This window comes from Lepisosteus platostomus, chromosome 12, assembly GCF_059453375.1.
Source record: "Lepisosteus platostomus isolate fLepPlt1 chromosome 12, fLepPlt1.hap1, whole genome shotgun sequence".
In the NCBI taxonomy this organism is placed as follows: Eukaryota; Metazoa; Chordata; class Actinopteri; order Semionotiformes; family Lepisosteidae; genus Lepisosteus; species Lepisosteus platostomus.
In genome coordinates this window covers 44,984,211-45,005,426 of record NC_142622.1, presented here as the reverse complement: position 1 = coordinate 45,005,426, position 21,216 = coordinate 44,984,211, and the positions used below count along the sequence as shown (strand labels likewise).

General features: G+C 39.9%; 1 protein-coding gene across 5 annotated transcripts; it reads right to left on the bottom strand.

Moving 5' to 3' along the window:
* Positions 1 to 139: 139 nt before the first annotated feature.
* pomgnt2 (protein O-linked mannose N-acetylglucosaminyltransferase 2 (beta 1,4-)) lies at positions 140 to 17,667 on the bottom strand. Of its 5 annotated transcripts, XM_088602240.1 has the most exons (3): positions 17,125 to 17,470; positions 12,560 to 12,764; positions 140 to 2,965 (listed from the first exon to the last, which is right to left on the bottom strand). In XM_088602240.1, exon 3 carries the CDS (start codon positions 2,901 to 2,903, stop codon positions 1,143 to 1,145), a length of 1,761 nt encoding a protein of 586 aa, XP_088458366.1. In that variant the 5' UTR covers positions 2,904 to 2,965; positions 12,560 to 12,764; positions 17,125 to 17,470; the 3' UTR covers positions 140 to 1,142. The 5 variants fall into 5 exon arrangements, with proteins under 5 accessions (XP_088458366.1, XP_088458370.1, XP_088458365.1 ...); XM_088602244.1 differs by lacking the exons at positions 12,560 to 12,764; positions 17,125 to 17,470 and adding an exon at positions 17,535 to 17,667; XM_088602239.1 differs by lacking the exon at positions 12,560 to 12,764.
* Positions 17,668 to 21,216: the final 3,549 nt, after the last annotated feature.

Below are 21,216 nucleotides of genomic sequence, written 5' to 3'. Positions count from 1 at the left end.
TCTTCTCTTTTCAGGAAGCGCTACTCTGACGATACTGTGACAGAAAGGGATCTCCAGTGACTTCGTGTCCATCTTCAAGCACTAACGAGATTTAACTGTTCCAAATCTTTAAGCATAACCTTTTAAGAACAAGACAAACTTTCTTTAGATCTATTTTCTTAATACAACCTTTAATTAAAAAAAAATCACATTTCTTTAGAAGACCACAATCAAGAACCTAGTGCAAATAAGATTAAACAATGACAACAGCTTAGAGAGGGTAAAGACACAAAGAGCAATTTGAGTTAAAAACACAGAGGTGATGTTTGAACAGTATAATCAACAGTAGTTTTAATACACACTTTGGTTTTCCATCATGGTTTTGGCTATGTCTTTTAAAGTACTATAAAATGTTACATATGTACCTGTCTGAAGGAATGAAGGCAATATGATTAACAAAACTATGATACAGCAGTTTCTAAAAATTACTGGTTCCAAAGCTTAGTATACACTTGCACGGTGATCATTAATGGAAATTTCATATTATAATACAGATATAATAAATCACACAACACAGAAAATATCATGTTGTACTTTGACCACATTAAAACTGATTTACAGGAAAATGCATTACATTGACACAATGCACCTTTAAAAAATAACTTATTTAGTATCTAGAACAGTTAGTAATTAAACTAAACATTATGGAGTCATATACACATACATTTTTAATAAATTAATTCCTTGTAAAATATTTCATATTAATTAAGGAGAACCTTAGATTTGTTAGCACTTTTAAAAGAGTCTACTGCAATGAACGGTGTCTTCAAGTGTAGCATCCACTATATATTCTGCATGAACTTTATATACTTTTCTCTTCCCTTTAAATTGTTCCTCCTCATTTTGGTTTCATTCCACTGAACCAAGCCCTAGAAAATAAAACTGAATTACACAGCATTTTGGGCGTAAAAAATGTCACTATCACAACAACAAGAAATTATTTCTTGGGAACAAGGAAACATGTTTTGAGCCAGCTAAATCAGGACAACAAAATCAGATGGCAGCATCTCCAACTTCATAATGGAAGTAATGTTTTCTGCCGGCATCACTGATTGTCAGGAAGAGGCGGGCACTTTCCTCTCGTCAACCTCTGTAAACTCACATCAGGTTCTACATGCCAAGACATCTGCAAACGGGCCTAAAAGAGTTTTGTTGAAAATGCAGCGTATCCACACTAAATATGTGGTAAAAGGCTTTATGTTCTCGGAAAAGGTATAATTCTGGTGTGGAAGAATGTAAGGCATATAGGTGTTTTCCCCTTGCTCCTGTATCCACACTTCGTATTGGACCTCCCTGACTTTCAGGTATTTGAGATTCCAGGGAATCTGCCAGGACACCGTCAGCTTGGCCTCGTTGGATCCTTGAACAGATGCCTGACACCGGGGTTCCCTCACTCTACCAGGATGAACAGTGCTGGCTGGCTTCGCTTTCTTCAGAGCAGGTTTAGACTTGACGGTCTGCCTTAGGACTTCCAGGAGCGAAGGGATGTCCACCTTCGTGTCCTGGTATATTCGGAACAGCCACTCCGGGTTGCGGCAGCACAGGTGGCGAGGCACTTCCTTGCTTTTCAGGATGCGCTCCTGCTCTTCTTGTTCCAGGTGAGCTATGCCACCTTGGTCCCAGGGCCTGTCTGGAAAAGCAACTGAATTCTCTTCTTTGGTGTTCTGCCAGGCCACATACTGAAGATCCATGCCTGGCAAGGATGCTAGAGTTTTATAGGGCGTGTAGTGCTCTGGGTTCACAGCGTAAGGGAAGAGCTCGACCACTACAGCACCGCGGGGCAGAAAGAGCGAGGTCACTAGTTGGGCACCATGAATACTGACAAGCATGGATGCTCGACTAATTATCTGCACTATATCTGCAAAGGAGTGCTCGTCTAAAGACACTACGATCGTCTTCATTTGAAACTCCTGGGCAAAAGTTAAAATGAGTTCTGCCTCATTAATGATAAGTCTATTGATGGTACGGCTAAACACCACAATGTACTCCTCATTTTCAGAGACTCCTTCCCTAGTAATGTTGAGTTTATCCATAAAAAACCTGGTGAACTGTCGGATTTCTGTTCCTGACACTAATATATTTGCTTTGGGGCCCTGAGGTTGAACAAAGCCATACTGGTACCAGGTGGTTATTTTTGACAACCCTACATAGGACTTAGTGAAGCACAGGAGTTTGCCGAAGTTCTTCAGTTGCTCCTTCAGAAGAGGCTGCTTATTGCTTAGCAGCCGGTACAGGTCAAAATGCGTTCCTTCATTCCAGCCCTCCATGAAAACTAAACGGGCTTCATCGTCCAGATCGGAGTACTGACTCATGGTGTAGAAGATGGGAAGCAGGTCGTCATGGAAGATGTGCATCAAATTGTCCGGGTTGAAGCGGTTCAGGATTAGCGCCACGTCAGGAACAAACACCGGCTTGGGCATGAACTTGAGGGCAGCTGCTGGCAGCTCAAGGAAGTTAAAATACTGGGTGTTGTGATCTTCCACAGAAGAGAGGTCCAGGAGGGCAGGCTGGAACCTCCTTGAGCCCAGGTTTGGAAGCATAACGGAGGCGTTACTGTGGAAGAAGACGAACTCCTCCGCCTCCGTGGAGTAGCAGAGGTAGTCGAAGCGGCACAGACGGTCGGTGTGCATCTTGCCCGAGCACACCATGCGGGTGCCGTCCTCCTGCAAGGCCCGCAGCGCCGCGTGGTAGTCGATCCGGGCCTGGGAGAGCTCCTGGGACTGGCGGCTCAGCTGCAGCTCCTCCTCCACCACAGCCGCGTGCTCTCGCAGCCTGGCGTACTTCCACAGCACCGCCGCCAGAACCGACACCAGCAGCCCGTTCAGCACCGCCGCCACGTTCATCCTGCAGCCCGGCCCGCGCATCACAGCCGGCTGGCGGACAGCTCCAGGGGCGGCACGCTCATCCTTTCAGCCGATCGCCAGGCCTGTCGCACAGAACGGAGAACAGATTTAGAAAGACACCCCGAGCGGCTGAAACTCTTTCAGAGACCGATTCAGCGGGCATCTCCTCGAGAAGAACAATTAACCAAAGAAACAGAACACGATTGTTGACCGTCGATAAATAAAGGGGTTACTGGAGTTTTTCCCTGCTTCACACGATTGTCCACTCATTTTCCCCCCCTTAATCTTCAACCTGGTGCAAAGTATGAACTGCAGACGTGCAGCTGGGATCGCTTCCAGTGGCAGCCACAGACAGCACTAGCTCGTGACTACAGGGGCTCTGGTCATCAACCCCAGCCGAGCTGGAAACAAACATTTCTGAGCTTCGTGTGTTCATCTACCTTATGTCTGTGCAACAAAATGTTTCTAGAAAAAAAAAAAGATTCTCATTTTTTGGACAACCTTGTGAATTTATTAGTGATGTTTCTTTTGGTGCTCTATATGTGAAGGACGCAACACTGCAAATAACTATAACAACAATCACAAAAAAAGAAAAGGAAAAGGTGAAAAAGTATCTGTTAAAATACATTATCAACAAAGGGTGTAAAGGTGTTAGATCTTTGGTAATGAAAAGGTGGCAGAATGGCCTGCGTCTTGGCCACATCTTCCACGTTAAAAGGCACCTTTGAACAAATCTACACTCTGAGCAGCCTCTCATTTTAGCAATGACTTAATTAATCATCTTAATTTCCTGAACAAGCAAAGGGGTATCCAACAGTAACAGAATCAGCATGCCATCTAAGTTGTTGCAAATGCCTTTCTAAGATGTCACGGATAATTAACGCACAAATGAATGCTGAAACTGTTTGGAGATAGCAGATAAATTGAATCTACAGAACACAACGCATGGAAGACAATATTATTTATCAAAGGCAAGAACAAACCCAGCTTGTTATTCAGCACGATCTGATTCACATTAATCAGAATCTTTAAAAATGCAATCGCCACTCTTGTGTGTTGGAGCCACATTCAGGGCCAGCCTGGTAAAGGCCTGGGAATCCCCAAGCTGAGCCAGAATACAAATTCAAATCCAATGAGCTTGAGGTGGAATGAGATGCACTGCGTAGGAAAGTGTTGTGTGGTCCGCCCTGCTCTGCAGGGAATCCTAACGCTACCGAGTACAAACCTCTCTGTGGAAATGCAGACTTTCTATATGGTCAGAGTACATAAGAGAGTGCTTTCTTTGAAAACAAAAAACTATTAACAGGTTCATCAACTAAAAAACAACAACTTTTTTTGTTCTTTAAATTGATCATATGGGTGTGAAAAACAAGCATAATGGTTTGCGTCTGTGCACTCCAGCACATAGTGTAGTCGTGGGGAAAATGAGATGCGTTGGAATTTTTTTTTTTTAGTATATTGTACTAACTGTTTGCATGCTTTCTTTGAAATTGCATCTCTCTAAAACCAATCTGAGAGATTAATTTCAGTTGTAAGACTGATGCAACTCTTTCAGATACAAAGGTTTGAGACATCTCCTCTATGACACTGGGAATATTTCCGACATTCATATTCTACTCAGTGGAAAAAAAACTGATTTGTGAGAAAGGGGTATTGCTTATATTTCAATATATTGTATAAAAGCACACCTTCTCTGAATAATTTTATTTAGCAAACCTTACTGATCCAAATATATCATTACTATTTACAGGACTATTTAGGACCCATACTGAGTCTTATTTGAATCTTGAAATATTCATTTCATTTCTCCAATCAGCATGCTGAGTTTTGTCGGGAGAAAAACACACAATATCACAACCTATTAGAATGTCCACAATGACACCAAACTTACCCAGACTAACAAAGCATAAACAAATTTAAGTGCCAAAACTGCAAAAGCATTAAAACGACGAAAACGGTCTTCAGACTTTAACATGGCAAGCAATAGGTGCCGTCAGTTTACAGAGGGAACACTGCAAAATTAAGTCTACTTCTGGAAACACATTTAAAAAAATAGCAATTTTAAGGTGAAATGAAAAACGCACACACCACCAGCCACACGTGCGACGAACTACAAATAAAAATACTCACCAGAGCAGCATGTTAATCAAGAGCATCTGCCCATTTGTGTTCACACACAGCGCATCTACTGCAGGCTGTGCCGCACAGCTCCGAGCGGCTGGGCTCCAGTCCAGCCCTCTGCACAGCTGGACCAGACGGATTCGGTTCCGCTAAACCCAAGGTGAGTGAAGGAGAGCGCTCAGGCGCAGCCTGCACTGCCAGATCCTTCTCCAAGCCTCTCCTGCTCTGCCTCCCCCTCCCCCTGCAGCGCTCAGATCGTGCTCGCTGGTCACGGCAGTCCTGGCGCCCCGGCTGCCTCGTCTCAGTCCGTCAGCTTACTTGCGGGGCGACCGGCCACAGTGCCCTCTCGCTGCAGCCGCCACCCCAACGGGAGCCGGCAGGTTACAGCCCACACGACGGCGTCCGTGTCTCTCCCGGCTCTGCGAGAGGAGCCGCTAGGTCCACCCGAGAGCCTGGCAGCAGGGCTGCTGAACCCTGTGACTTGGCAACATACGTTCAGAACAGCGTCTTTGAACGGCAAAAAGCAGCCTCTTTGGCAATTTAATTTTATGCGAAAATTTTAAATATTCAGAGCCCAATTCCTTTTTCATGTGGAGAGGCATGGAAATCTGTTACAGTAAACAAGGATAAAACCACTCAGCAGCTGTGTCACAATAAACAAAGAACATTAGCTAGTGATTAAATATCGCATCGGAACAGCTCGGTTCTTAAGTACCTTTAATTAATCACTCTGACTGACAGCACACGTGGCACAATCACAGTATATTTTATATTTAAGTTCACCGTTTGAATGCTTTAGAAGCGAGCTCATTAGCATTTAGATTAACACCTTTATCACATGTGAACAGATGTAGGGTGCAAAAAAAACCTAAGAAAAACACTATAGCTTTTTGGTTGATAAATACATGAAGGTAAGCTTAAATTGTTAGAGTTTATATAATTTTTTAAAAAGCACTTCATTGGGAAAACTGATTTATTGAAACATTAAGACTGATAAATCTGCACACAGGAAAGTGAAACAATTCTTCCCTTCCAGAATGAACTATAAAGCTCTCGCTGCCGCGACTCAGTTAATTCTCTGCGCTCCAGTGACCCAAACTACAACCCTGGAAGGGGTCTAAGAATCCATCACAGATCCAGATTTCTTGAGAGTAATTTTACCCCTCAGAAGCCTCTTTAAGAAGGAAGGCAGCTACAGTGCAGATTTTCATTACGGGACACGACTGGTATTATTTTATCATTTTGTTTTGTCAATTAAAGATTTTTTCTCTATATTTCACCTAGTTGACATCTCAGCTCCTTTCAACAACATATTCCCTTATTTTTTTTTAAAACCGATTCAGGTAAAGTGGTTAGAAAATGCACAGAGTAAACTCTGATGTACCGAGATTATAGCAGATTATGATCTAAAACCTCTGTTTCATGATCATCTTCATGACCTTCTGAACAGCATTCAATATTCTAGAAGAGTCACAACAGCAATGATACAAAAACGTCTTTTGAAGTTTTAAGCCCAGTATTGCCTGACCTTCTTTTCTACCATGCAATAATTAACTGGAATACAATCGTATGTTCTTGAATAAATCAACACATCACTACACAAATGTACAAAAATATTGACTCAAGGAGAATATGTGGCAACTTTCAGTCTCTTCCTGAAAATGTGCAAAAAGATAATGCAAGTGAACCCAGTTCACAAAGAAATGTCCATCATGCCATGTAATATATTCTGCACCACTGGAATTAGCCGTGGTTAAATTTATACTTTAGAAAGAGTGAATTCAGTCTGAGTGGGTCATTCCTGGGCCACTGACAGATCTCTTATACCCCCCATGCCTTTAATGGCAGCACAGATTGCTAAACAGATGACAAATCATAAAAAAATGAAGGGAGATGTGTTGATTCCTCTGCTAAATCAAATGTCCTTTGATAAGCAACTGCTTCTGGGGCAGGTATTGCTAACCAAGTCATCACAAACCTGCTAACAAAAGTGAAGAACAGCCCATATCCTGTGATGAGATCTGCTACAGCCTGAGGGGATTGGAGACATCAGTTCCTTGATGTTTCCTGAGGCAAAGTCCTAGCTTATGGAAGAGAGCTGCTGTAGTATCATTAAAGACATGGTTGAGGAGGTACTTGAACAATGCTAGTCACTAGAAGGTGTGCCTGCACCCAAGATCCATGTAAAACATTCATCACTGCATTAAACAAGACAAACATGCTTTTCCAAACCAGATGTATCCTAGAGTGAAAAATGTTTTATCTCATAAATAGTATATCATTGTAAGAATTCTGTGATGAGCAAAGAAGATATTGTAAGTGTCACACCCAGGCTGGGAGTGGCTCACTGACTGCAGTACAAACATAACAGGAAAGGTCACTACCATAACTGTACATCACACTGACACACAGGGTTACAGAATTTGCGGGATCTACCTAAAGAAGTATAATACTCCTTTAAGAATCGACTACAAATGTATAGTATGTTGAGGTTTTACTAATGTCTTTTGTCGTTTAAGAATTGCCCAACAGTGCAGAAACTGTCTCTAAATCTTACCTTGTGTTTCTCCAAAATAAAATGCAGCTCCCCCCCAAGAGAAACGGAAAACAATGTAAATATTCCATTTTTTTAAGTATTGTAATTGAAAAGGCTGATTTTGAACTATATTACCTAACAGAGGAATTATTTACACACTGAAGGAACAAATAAAGGTTAACCACTCTGCGAAACGCAGAAAGAAACTGTTGAGCCTTTTTCAGGTGTCAAAAGCCGAAAAGTAATTTTCCTTTCTAACTTTTACTGTGGAATTAACCTACAATCCTCTTCTGCAGGTAGTGCACACTGATGCAGCCAGGCACACACACACACTTACACAAGTATCACAAGTATTAAGACGCTCTTCTCCAACTCTTCCAAATTTTTAAGTGGAGATACACAGCCCTGAAAAAATGATGGGACCGCAAATTCAAAACTTTTTCTTTACAGCCAAGCAATTTGTTTTGGTGTTCATGATATTAATTAGATAAGCAGAACATACATCTTTTTATTTTTGCATGAAACAAAACATAACTGAAACTAAAATAATTTAAGTAAATAAACCATAAAGTAAAAATATCACTTTTGACTTTGCTGTCCCACTACTGTTGGATATGAATATATTTAGTGATGTTTTTCTTACTTCCAAATCTTAAACACACAAAAATCAATGACAAAAGATGCTCGCTAAAATTAGCAAAGGACTGAAATGTTTAGATAATTTGAAAGTTGCAGTATGTAAATTTAAGTAAGCTGCAATTAACAATCCACCAGTATTAATTTTTCCTCCCTTGAGTTCCACCCACCAGTCTAAAGTCAGGTCTCCTGCTCTATACCATTCTCACAATTTTTCTGCAGTCTGCTACATTGACTATAAATAACGAAAAAGAGCGCTGACTAAAGTAAATGCCTTTAGAGAACACAAAAACAAATAAATTCTACAGCAAAAAGAAACCTCACAACCACAAATTGATTCAGAGTACCACACCTGAGAGCTTTATCTTAGGAAATACCCAGCCTTCATGTTGCAGTTATTTTACTTTTTGTTTAATTGTGTTCATGCTTCAACGGACACTGAAAAGACAAAAGGTCAGGCAACAAAGCCGACTTTATTGAAAAGGAACATGATATTCCAAAACAAAGAAACCTGTGCTTTTTAATTTTTCATACACCTAGTGCTCATCACCTACTGCTTTCTTCCACAGTAAAAAGGATTTCATTTCAGCCTAGAAAAAGGTGTGTATGCACAATTGTACTACGTCTCAAAATGTGAGAACTTCTTGAGAGTAAAGTGATAAAAAAAGGAAAATAAAAGTCAAATAAAATAATAAAAAAGGCCAGATGTCATCAGATTTCTAAGGCACTTTGATGGGCTGAGATCGATAGACTTTACTTGAGTTGCTAATGCATCGGTAAGATAAGCTTACAAACTGTGGCACTATCACAGCGCCATGTTATTGAATAAAAAGCAAAAGGTTCTTCAATAATTTATTACGCACTGTAAAGCAATCAAACACTGAAGATCATACATCAGTTACAAAGCTGAAAAAATAACATTACTTAATACGTTCAAAGGCTACACTGTTAAACCCAACAGCCCAGTGTAAAAATATCTTGATTGCCAGATGAAGAGTGCTGCTTTCACAAAGCACTGCCACCATGTGATAGTGTTCCTGAAATTCTGAAGACTATACATCTAGACATCTACACAGACAAATTAGCATTCAGAATTACTTGGACTCCTGTGAATATCTGTGAAATCTTAGAAAGAAAAGAAATGTAAATAAAATATTTTTGCAAAACATGGGTGCCAGTTTCTACCAGTGTTTTACTCTTCCTCCTTGTAACGCAGTGTACTGTACATTCCCCCTCACAAACTGAAGACTGCAGGCAACATGAACAAGACCCAGGACAGGAGAACCAAGTGAGGTAACTGGCTTCACAACCAGATTCTGTTTCTTTAAGGGAGTAAAATGCCATGACTGGGTACTAAAGCAAAACAGTTGACCAAAAAGCGCACTTGAGAAGAATGTTAAATAAAATCTGAAATATCATCTAGGACAGAGTAACAGTACAAAGTGGTGCTTGCCTACAGTACACTTAAATATGTGAATGTTTGGAATCATCTCGCTGGGGAGCACACAAAATACACAGAGTACATTCAAAGTACATTTCCCAAAAGAATATGATCTTTTCTGTGCTGTTTCCAATTTCTGTTCCTAACCTTCTGTAAAGCTCTCAAAAAGAAAAATTGTGGTTGATGAGATACGTTTTCAACAGAATAATGTCCCTACACAAAGGGAAAATACTGAAAATTAAGATTTCTTCACAGGAGCCCAGTTTGAATGAGTTATGCATTATCATAGGATGCATCCTGTCATATGACAATAAATGACATTGCATTTGGAGAAATTAATGTATTTAACTACTCCTCATGAGAAGAAGAGCCATTTATTTTAAATGAACATTTAAATGAAATTTTACACTGGCCTTCAGTCCACATGACATGAAACGAGCTGCACAGAAGAGAAAGGGTGACTGCAATCACACAGACCGAGAGACGAGTATGTATGCTGGCAAATACATACGACAAGTTACTGACGTTATAAGACAGATTGCTCAAGGCATGTACAGCATTAACTGCAAACACAGAACAGTCTGTAAGCAGAGGTTTCCATTAAATACTACTGCGTATCTCAGTACTTACTGTAGGACTATTTTTGCAAGATGTCCAATTGTTCCAAATTCCAAATTGTGTATCACTACATAAATATATATATAGGCAGTCAAAATTAAATAACATTAAGGTGTATAACGTTTGCTTTCAAGATAACATCCAATTATTATTGTTTTATTTCTAACTACCCTTCTGTATAACCTTAGATGTACTGTAGCTGTTCAGAGAAAAACCAGAATGTGCTAAATAATATATTGCCACCTAGTGGCTATTAAATAAATTAACATAGTGCTCAACAGCCTAAAAATGTTTTGCAGCCTTAATGCCAAGATTTTAACGATTTGAGCTAACCAAGCCATATGAATACAAATAAACATACATCAAAAAGAAACAGTGGAAAATGTTTGTTTTTAAAGTAACATAAATGAAATGAGCCTATGTGTGCATACATCAGCTGTTTCACCTCTTCTGGGGACTTGACAAAGCATCAGCAGTACACAGGATATCGTTAGGGTTTAAACGCCACACTATATCTTCAGTCAGGCACTTACCATTCTGATGTGTAAGAAATAACAAGCTGTGTTTTATACTCAATTTAGAGCATAAATAATGCTGAAATACCTATGAGGCAGAGAAATAATATTAATTGAGCTGACATGAGAGTTGTTTAAAAAGGCGGCGTGATGTAAAGCACGTTAGGCACCCTAGACCGACACCTGGCCTTTCCCATCCTCCCTGGATTTCAGCTGCCCCACTGGGGTAACTGTCTCATCACACCTCTCCCTTGACTTACAAATGTAATCCCTTCCTCAAAAAGTGTCCGTTAAGAGGGAAAAAGGAAAATGAAATTCTCCTTCCTTAACGTGTTGAACCTCTGAATTCGTTCGGAAGGTTTAGAAAATCCCCCAGCATTACTTGCTTTTACCCTAACAGCACCCTGACTCATCAGACTAAGAGCACTGTTGTTGCTTTACAATCACCCTATTTGCCCCCATACAGGGTTTTTTTATCTTGTTAACCGCTAGGAACGCACACATACTGAGGACCTGTATGGTGGGAGGTCAGGCTGTAAGGAAGGCATCTTCAGTTCGGCTACAAAGCATGCACCTTAATAGCAGGGAAACTCTCTTCACAACTACGAAAAATAGGAATGAAAATGCATGCTTTGTCACAGCCCAAACTCACAAACTATATGTTCATAAAACGATGGGATGGCTGTATTAGATCTTTCTTTACGGAGGGCGTGTGTTGCATATGCGCTGCTGTCTGACTGGAGGTAGGAAGCACAGTGCAAATTCAGGCACGTCTGGCTCACGCTCTCAAGCTCCCAGCAGGGACACGAGCTGCTGTGGCTGAGGCTGCTGGGAGCTGCTGGCAGAAAGCATGTTTTCCTCCGGGTGCGACGCCCTCTGGAGACGGAGTGCCGCGCTGCAGTCACCCTCCCTGCGCTCAGGGCTCCAGCTAGGAGACGGTGCACTTTGGGAATCCTCCGCAGATGATTAGCACTCCATAAATGTGCAACACATTAGAGAGCTTGAAATTTTAATGCATATTAATCAGGCTGAAAATGTGGCTGCACGCTATTCCGCTCACATCCCAGCTAGTCCGGTCTCCGCCACGGCGCGCTGAGCCTCATCGAATCATTTTTCAGCAAGAAAGTCATTCGTTATGACGAGGTACTTTATATGCTGTCCAATTCAACGCATTTTATTGCCAAGCTCATCACTTTCTCATCAAGTGCCCCCCATCATGTTATTTTAATTTCTGCCGCAATTGTTTCCTGTCAGGTTCGATCAGAGATCCCCGCGCCTCACCTCGGAGCTGAGCAACGCAGGCTGGTTCTAGTACTGAAGCTCATGTCCCTCTCCCAGGCAGTCACCTGGCTCTCTTACCCATTGCAAACAGAGACTCTCCGGTCAGAAATCAATCAGCTATTGATACAAGAAGGAAGGCGGTAAATCTGAGGGTCATATTAACATTTAATCATCAATTTCTAACACTTGGGACAATTTCGTTTTGACCACACAAGAAGCGATTTGCTTAGTTAAGAAACCATTTGACATTAAATTATCAACCCCCTGTGACCACACCTCTCTAATGCTGACTAAACTGAACCAATTGATCACCTGGGACAAACCAATCAAAATGATTAGTTTTCACACACTGATGATCTGAAGGGTAAAGTATAAGGCCTGCTGGACTGTGGTTCTCCAGGACCAGCAAAGGGAGTTCATGGGCTAAGTATTTTTTTTTTTACTTCTTTAGTATCGAATTTGCACATTGGCTAAGCTCTAGATCGTGGGGTTTGGAATATTTCTAGTTTTTGCATAGGGAAATAATTACACTGGGTCCTCCGAGACTGAAGCAAAGCTGGAAGCCAGCAGCTCTTTCCCTGCCCACCAGCCCAAACAGTGCTGTTCATCAAGCTGTCTGCACAGGCACCAGAGCGATGGAGTGGCGGAGCGCATCTGTCTTCTGTCAGAACAGCGTGGCCCTGCCACCAGTTAGGGAGCTGAAGGATCGCCATGTGATGAGGAAGAGCGTTGTTCTGGAAAACAGCAGCAAAGCGCAGTTGTCAGGTGACCAGAGGGTCCCCATGCTGTCCAGAATGAGCTCGTAACTCACCTGGGAGTTGTGGGAGTTCACCTAATATTCCTCACTATTACCTTAAGTGTACCAAAGTGTATAAAGAACACAACTGCATGGTTATGGCAGTTAATTACTCCATTCACTTTAAAGTACTGTGCAGAATACTTGGACAGAATTCCTACCAGACGATGTTATGTTGCTAAAGGGGGTTACACGTTATGAATCATGGGGCGCACTTACTTTTTCCCATAACCCTACTGAATATTGGCTGATTTCTTTGTTCAATAAATAATGACAAAGTAAAATTTGTGTGCGTTATCCGTCACATGAGGTTAGATTTATCTGTTGTGAGGACCTGGTGAAGGTCAGATAGTGAATGTCTTAAAATATAAAACCACAGAATCTTAAGAGGATGTAATTTCTGTTTCACATCACTGTACATATAAACAATACTGACAAACGTTAGACAGCTAATCCAGTTTCAGAATTTTGCGGGCAGATCTTTAAAGCCTTGCTTCACTTCAAGGCCACTGCAGCAGGATTATCTAAAAATAAGCAATTAAAAGAAACAGAAATGCTGTTAACAAAACAGCAATGTTTTTAGATGCACGTTGCTGCTCATTTTAAAGAGCAACCACAGACAGAAGATGGTCTTTCGTTTTACATATACAGGTTACCTCTGATTTAGAGGCGTTTGGCCATAATCCCACAGATGGTAACTTCAGAGCACAGGCACCTTAGCCAAGCTCAGGCACCGTAAAAGTACACCCAATTTAATGCGACCATACTGGAAAAGGCTGTAGGTGGCTGTAGGAAACAAAAAGAGCAAGGGAGGATCCTAGATCAGTTGAACACATTGCGATATAAGAGGACACAAGGGATGACAAAGATGGCTTTAACCCACCCTGGACTTCCCCCACCACCTGAGCTAGAACCCATCACGGAGATCTGAGCACATTAAAAACACATGATGTACACGAGTTACACGTGTAGGAGGCTTTACTGCAGAGATCTTGTTAGTTTTATAACCAAAGCACTCCTCCCCAGACTGCTACCCACCTCCCGACCACCGACTGTGTGGAAGCCCCAAACATGACTAATTACACCCCGGGTGAGAATGTGGACTTCACCACCACCAAAAATCCTATTAACTAACCACCACCCGTGGTGTCAAGTTATAAATAGACGCCTTAACAGCCTCCAGTGGCCGTTGCTTCTAATGTATAACCTAATACGGATAATCTGCAAACATCATCTATTAAGCTTTTTGCGATTTGATCTGAATAGATTGTTTTTCTCCCTATCGGTTTTTTCGACAGTTCTCTTGTGATTTGTTTTAGCAATACAGTCAATATCTTAATGAAATATTTCTAAGTTTTGCAGACATTTTTCTCCTTCCCTGGAAATAGTAATGAATTCTTGTCACTGATTTTAAATACCTGGACAGCATCAGACTGTGTACTGATTTGCTTTTTGACTTTCTCTTTTCACCCAGCCTGAAACCAGACCTGATCTACTGAGAAGATCTTCTCACATGCAAGAGGAAGCAACTTCAGTTCCAAATACAGCTGATCACACAATGTATATAAGAACACAAAGCTTGCAAATGAGAAGAGGTCAACTTACTAAGCACAATACATTTAATATCCAAATCTGGTAATAAAATTTTACATTCATTCTTACACATACAAGTGAACTAGACAAATGCCTTTTCTTCCAGAAAGTCTATAAACCTAAATCACCACTAGAGTCTTATTAGATTTAAACCCAAATGAAGTCATTTTCAAGATGGCTCTATACATCCTTTTACTTGCAAGCAATGGTATACAAACCTTATACCAAGTTTTTACAACTTCCTAACATTCACAAATGTTAGATAATTACATAACATACATATATCATATACATTTTATCATTTTTGGCAAAAACGCCATCCTCATGCACTAGTGTAACAATTTCCAACTAGCAATTTAGAAGATGCATACTAGGCAAAATATAAACTTACCAACAAAGCTAAATATTGTTTTATTTTATTTATTATTCGATATAGTACTCCACAGTTCGAAGATCTTTATTGTAGTACTGGCAGAAAAATGGCTGAGCAGGTATTTCTGAAAGGACAGCATTGATCTCAGCCCTTCGACTAAGCACTGTGCGGATGTTTGAACTGACAGACTGTTTCATTTGGTAAGCAAGATTGATGATAGTGGATCCAATTTAGATAATCAAGGGGGGAAATGATTATCCTAATCTCAACCCACAAAATAAGGAAATAATTCCTCCTCTGTATCGCTTAGTAAGACAGAGAAACAGGTGGTGGGCAGCTGTCCCAATAACTGCCAAACAGATTAAGCTTCAACTTCTACATAGTTGGTCAAAATACTCCACTACATAACAAAAATGCACTCCTACTCTCCTCCTGTATACGTTAAATTAACCATGTTTATCATTTCTGCTTTAAAGTGCTCTACCAATGCAGATCAATAAAAGAAAAACAGAAAAAAATCAATCTACAGTTGTATGTGAATTTCATGTTTCCTTTCTGGCCAGTGTGGGCCTTTCGCACCATTTTAAAACCCCAGCAGTTAAAATAAGATGAAAATGAGCACAAAAACAGAGATCTGTTATGTTCACATACATTTCCTCACAGCCTTCTAATGGTACTTTCACACGCGAGGATCTGGACAAATAAGGATGGGCTAGTGTCTGCTATACTTTGAGCTTCACATTTTGTTACTGTAGTATCATTTAGAATATCTGTTGATCAAACAAAACTTTTTGCTAATCTGGAACTGGATTAAAACAAGAACCTGCATTCCAGTACAGAGCATTCTGCCTCCTTTCAGAGTCTCGGTTACAGCTGATGAAAACAGAGCTACATGCAAGGAAACCTCAATTTCTATGCCATTTCACTTGGAGGATTAAGTCCCTAAAATATTTCACTGATTTAACCTTACGCGGATCAAATTAATTTATTTAGAATCGGGAAACTATGAATTTCCTAAAAAAAGAGGAGGGAACACAAGAGCCAAGGTAATCACCTACCTGCCTTTTTACACAATGGCGTTTATAAAATGTTCTTTGACATACAGTATAGGGAACTATCTGCTCCATCTATGTCAAGACATACACTGGCTATCCAAGATCAAAAGTCTCTCCAACTAGAAACCTCTTCCGAAAAGGGGAATTTTACAAAGAATACCCCCTTCAGGATTATTTTAAAACTTTTTTTGCCCATTTCCAAGACTTCTTATATTACTTTTCCTGTAAAGGTCAACTGCAACTAGCGTTGTCTGGACACGAACCGTAAAAAAAAAGTTGAACTATTTGATTGAAGGGCTATCATTTCAGACCCATTCATTAATAAACTGTAATGTGCCAGAAGATAGTACTTCACTGCTTCACAGATCACAGAAAACTTAATTCTGTGGGAGTCATACTTAATAATCGTCTAGAAACGGGAGATTAATTACGGTAGCTCAGATCTCATAAATAAATCCCATGTATCTTCAAGCAAATCCATCAGATGTAAAGCAATCACAAAATCAACAGCAGTTTATAAACTATAGACGCATGACCCGTAATCTCGTACCCCAAAAGAATGGTTCTGCCCTTTTCATGATAAATAAAATGAACAGGTACTATAGAGATAAAATGCAATCTTCATCAGGCTATATAAGCCTTACCGACATCACGCCGCAGTATTAATTTACGCCTACTTCATCAGGAATCAGAAAACGACCAAACAGCAACAAGTCAGTGACACAACGTATCATTGACACCTCGGTTCAAAGCTCTGCAACGAAAAACTACACCAAACATCCAAATTAAACATAACTCTCGTCAGCATGAATGAAACAATCCGTTTCAAGCAATGAGGAGGTAAATGTATATTTGCATTTAAAGCACCGGTAAGTGACGACGCCAGCCGGCTGTGCAATGTGGCAGCACCGTGCCTCACACAGCTCTTGCAAACGCTGTTTTCAGCACGATGGACACAGTTCCTAAACTGCAGATATGAACAACTGCAGGGACGCAAGTTTGAAAATATATAAACCACACCGCAAACCAAAAAAAAAAGAGTTCAACAAAAAATACATATCAAACGTCAAGCCAACTTTACCTCACCAACGATACGTCGTCACAACTACTTAACACGTTGTTCCTGAGCATGAATTAACGTTAACCTTCGGTTATTATTTCTCAAAACACTGCTTAAAACCTGCTAAAAAAAGCGTGCGAAAACTTACCGACATAGCAAAACAGTACAAGACAAAGCACGTTTGTATGTAGGCAAAGCGCAGACAAGCGGTTCTTACCTAGTATTTCACTATTACAGGATCTCCCCCTTATCACACTGCAGCTGAATTGTTACAGCATTTTCTTCAAGCAGGCGATAATTGCAGCAATACAAAACGTTACTTTTCCCAGCGTTTCTACAACCCGCATCTAACGACCACTCTTGCAGGGTACGGAGCAGTAGTGCGTGTGAACAAAATTAAAAAAATAGCATTCATGCATCAGGTATTTACCAGTGTCGGCGGTTTTTTTTTGGTCTTTCGTACGTGCTTATTGCTCCGATATAACCGCTTTCATCTCGTCTGTTGTGTGAAATTCAGGCAAGCTTGCTTCACTGTCCCCACCCACCCGGGCTCCAAACTACGCGAGAGCTCTGGGCCTGGTCTCCGGGCTGCATGGTCGCAGTTAATCTGGTTTCTGTGATCCTTACCTGCTCCTGTGAAAACGCGTTTCATGTCCGTTCCCCTTTTCACGTGTTTTGTGTAGTTTGTTTCTGAAACGTCTGATGTTGACTACAAAATGTTCTGTTGTATTGGTTTTGTCGAAAACCCATGTTTTCTCTAACAATTCCCGAAATGCCGGGTTTTTTTTTTGACAATCCAAATATTTAGCAATTCGGGGATGAGTGTGGAGGAAAATGTTGGATACAATTCCCACCTCTGATACTTCTGTACACCTGTTTTTGACCCATTTGTATTTCTAGGAGGTTGTGTGACTATGCAGATATCATCAAGCCTTTCACTCCAGAACTTACCTGGCTTCAGGTTAAAGGGACGATGAAAAAACATGCAACAGTACCCCCGTGAGTTTAAATAAGGAAACGTTTTGCTTTGAACAATCATTTTATTTACATATGCACTAAGGAAAAGAGAAAGATTCACAAAGAGCGCGTGCTTCAAATGAACGTTTGTCACATTTTTTTCTAAATCCGAAAACAGATCGCTTACACATTTTTTTTAGTACTGTGTTCGTAAGATAAGAATGAAGAATTTCATCAATTTCCCTACGGGATTAATAAAGTATTATCTATCTATCTTAAATGTCTATATAATAGCTCACACCCACAGCAGAGTGGCCAGATACTGTACAGTACATCCTTGGGCTTAAAGTTATGTCATGCTGAAGGACAGAAATGAAACTTCAGAGGAGAATACTCACCAGGAGACCTGTATTCAGAACAAAGGGGAATTTCAGGGCCGAATATGTATTTCTGACATACTGCACTTTCTCCATATATTATCTGCATGGTTTACTCTTATATTTAGCTTATATTTAATGCATTTATTTAAAATGGTAAGCACATGAAAAAGGCTGATGAAAGTCTTTTAACAAAACGCTACAGTATATATGCAATTTTATTTGCTCACATTAAAATCCAGTCAAATAGCACTAAAGCTCACATATTTGGGAAATTAATCTTGTTGGTAGGACCCGTTGGTGAAGTTGTTTGGAGGTACTAAATGATAGTACATTATACATACAGTGCTGTGCATGAGTATTCAGACCCACGTTTTGTTACTTTAAACCTTGCAGTCATAACACTTTGAAGAAGCAATTAATATTTGTTATATACACAACCTACTCCACACATTCAAAGCAAAATACAAAAGAAATAAGTAAATAGATTAATAATATGAGAGGAAATGGATTCTTCATGATTGCATAAATATTCAAACCCTTTACTGTGGCAAATCTAAATTAATTAAGATGCACAATATAATCTTAATGAGCCATGCAATTCATTGAGTGGCCTCTGTCTGTGTGTAATAACAGTAGTTCTCATAATTCCTGAATAAAAATACCATTCTCTGTGGGGTTGTTTTGTCAGCTAGTGAATTTTAAACAAAGAGGCAACAACAAGACCGAAGACCGAAGAGCTTTCAAAGTAAGTCTGGATTAAAGTAATTGAACAGCACAGAATAGGACAAAAAGGAAAAAAATCATGCCTTGGTGATGCTTCTCCACAGCCGACCTCTCCTTAAGCTTGGTATACAGTAGTAGCAAAGTGCAGGCATATAGGAAATGAAAAACTGTTTCAATCTGCTAAAGACTTAAAACCAGTGCAGTCTTTCAGCACAAGGCCAGAGCAAATGACCTTGAGTGGCCCAGTCAAAGTCCTGACTTGAATCCTATTGAGTGTCTGTGGAAAGAATTGAAAATTGCTGTCCCTAAACGACCCCCAAGCAACTCTAGAGAACGTGGACAAACATGCCAAGAAGAATGGGCGAAATCTGAAACAGGCCTGTGTGCAATGCTGGTAGACACTTATCCGAGAAGCCTTGCTGTTGTAATTGCTCTTTCCACTGAAATATTGAGATCATAGGGCTGGAATACAAATGCAATCCAATGCATTCATTTTTTCTTTTTAGTTTTTTTTTTTTGCTGACATTTACTGTAACTAACCTTATCCTTAGAAGCCTTCAGTCTGAGCATTAAAGTTTTGAAAAAAACATTTTTTTCTTTTAATTTAAAAATGTGTATGCAGCAGTTTGTCATTTCACAAAATGGAACACCGCAGTTAGAAAGGGTCTGAATCCTTTTTTAGAGCACTGTAATTCAAGAACAACACATGTTGAAACAGAACACCATTTCCATGTTGGGTCTGTAAACAACTTGGGAAAAATATTTAGAAAATTTCCATTATAAGAATAAAAAATCCATGAAGAATTTATTTAGTTTTTTTTGCGTGGGCATTATCTTTCATTTGATTTCACTGAGAATATACACAATACATACAGCATATTACAGCAGATACCGCATACAATATGTAGAAAATCAGAACATTGATGCATGACCTAATTTTGTGACAAAATCCTATTTTGGTCTACTTTTGTGTCAATGACTGAGCTTGGTTAAGTACTTTCATTTTGTTGCATATTATTAAACTCTGCATTTTGCCTTCATATTATACCAAAGCAGTCTCCACTGAGACCAGGCAGCTCTAAATTGGCCTGAAAATAAGGAATTACAGCCTGGCAAGTACACTGTGTGTGACTTGACACAGTTCGATATGCTAATAAGAGATGACTGAAGACAAATTGGATGGACGCCATTTTCATCCTCATCTAAAACAGTAACTAGGCCTGCCACTAGAGGGCCTCATTTAACGAAGGATGCTCTCCTGTCCGTGAAAACACAGAAACTCGTGCATACAAACAAGGCCAGGAATGTCCAGATTTTACTTCCAACCCGTACTTCTGATCCTCTTTGTCGGTGACTATGGCCAAACCGTAAAAATACAAATGTAAAAAGACCCTTAAAAAGAAATAAAGAAAGGCATTCCTCAAAGGGCAGGGTGGATTATCAGATTTTATTGAAATAGTTTCACAAGCTGAAATTGAAAACCACTCTGTTTCATTGCTGATGCTATGCTCTGTTCCCTTAAGGTTTTCTTCTGTGCTTTTACAAACCTATATATTATTCTGAAGTGGCATAAGTGTTTGTAATCCTACCACATGCCTTGCTGTTCAAAGAAGACTTTCTCAAATACAGGGTTAAACATTTGGTTAAACAGCGGATTTACAAAAATACACAATCAATTTTCAATACGCATCCACAGCAACATAAAATATAGCAGGTTTCAATCCAGTGTTTCAGCTGTGATCCTGACTGTAAGGGGATTAAACTCATAAATATTTCTAAAAGTATGCTAATGGCTTTTTTGATTTTGTCTGTGGATTTTTCTGATTTAACAGCTGATGAGGCTCCAACAGTAAGTCATATTTAGGAAAGATGCTACAGATATCTGTGAATAAAATGTAGAAAGAATAATGATTTGTGTAATATCAACTTACAACCAATGAAATAAAAAAAAACTGTTTAGTATACCAAGTTATGAGTGAGAAAATGTTTTTAAAGTTTAAAGTATTATATAATGTTCTCACATGGCTAAGTTTATGTCCAGAAATGATAAGATTGGTTGGCCAAGTACAGATCTAATGTACCCATTACGGTTGTTTCTTGTTCAACAACAAATGTAATTAAGCCAGACCTATCTTTTCTAAATCCATGTTGACTGTCCCCTGCCTCTTCTATATAAGTGGTAATTTATCTCAGACCTGATAAGTGCTTCCATAACTTTACATGTAACAGATGTCAGGTTTATTAATTTG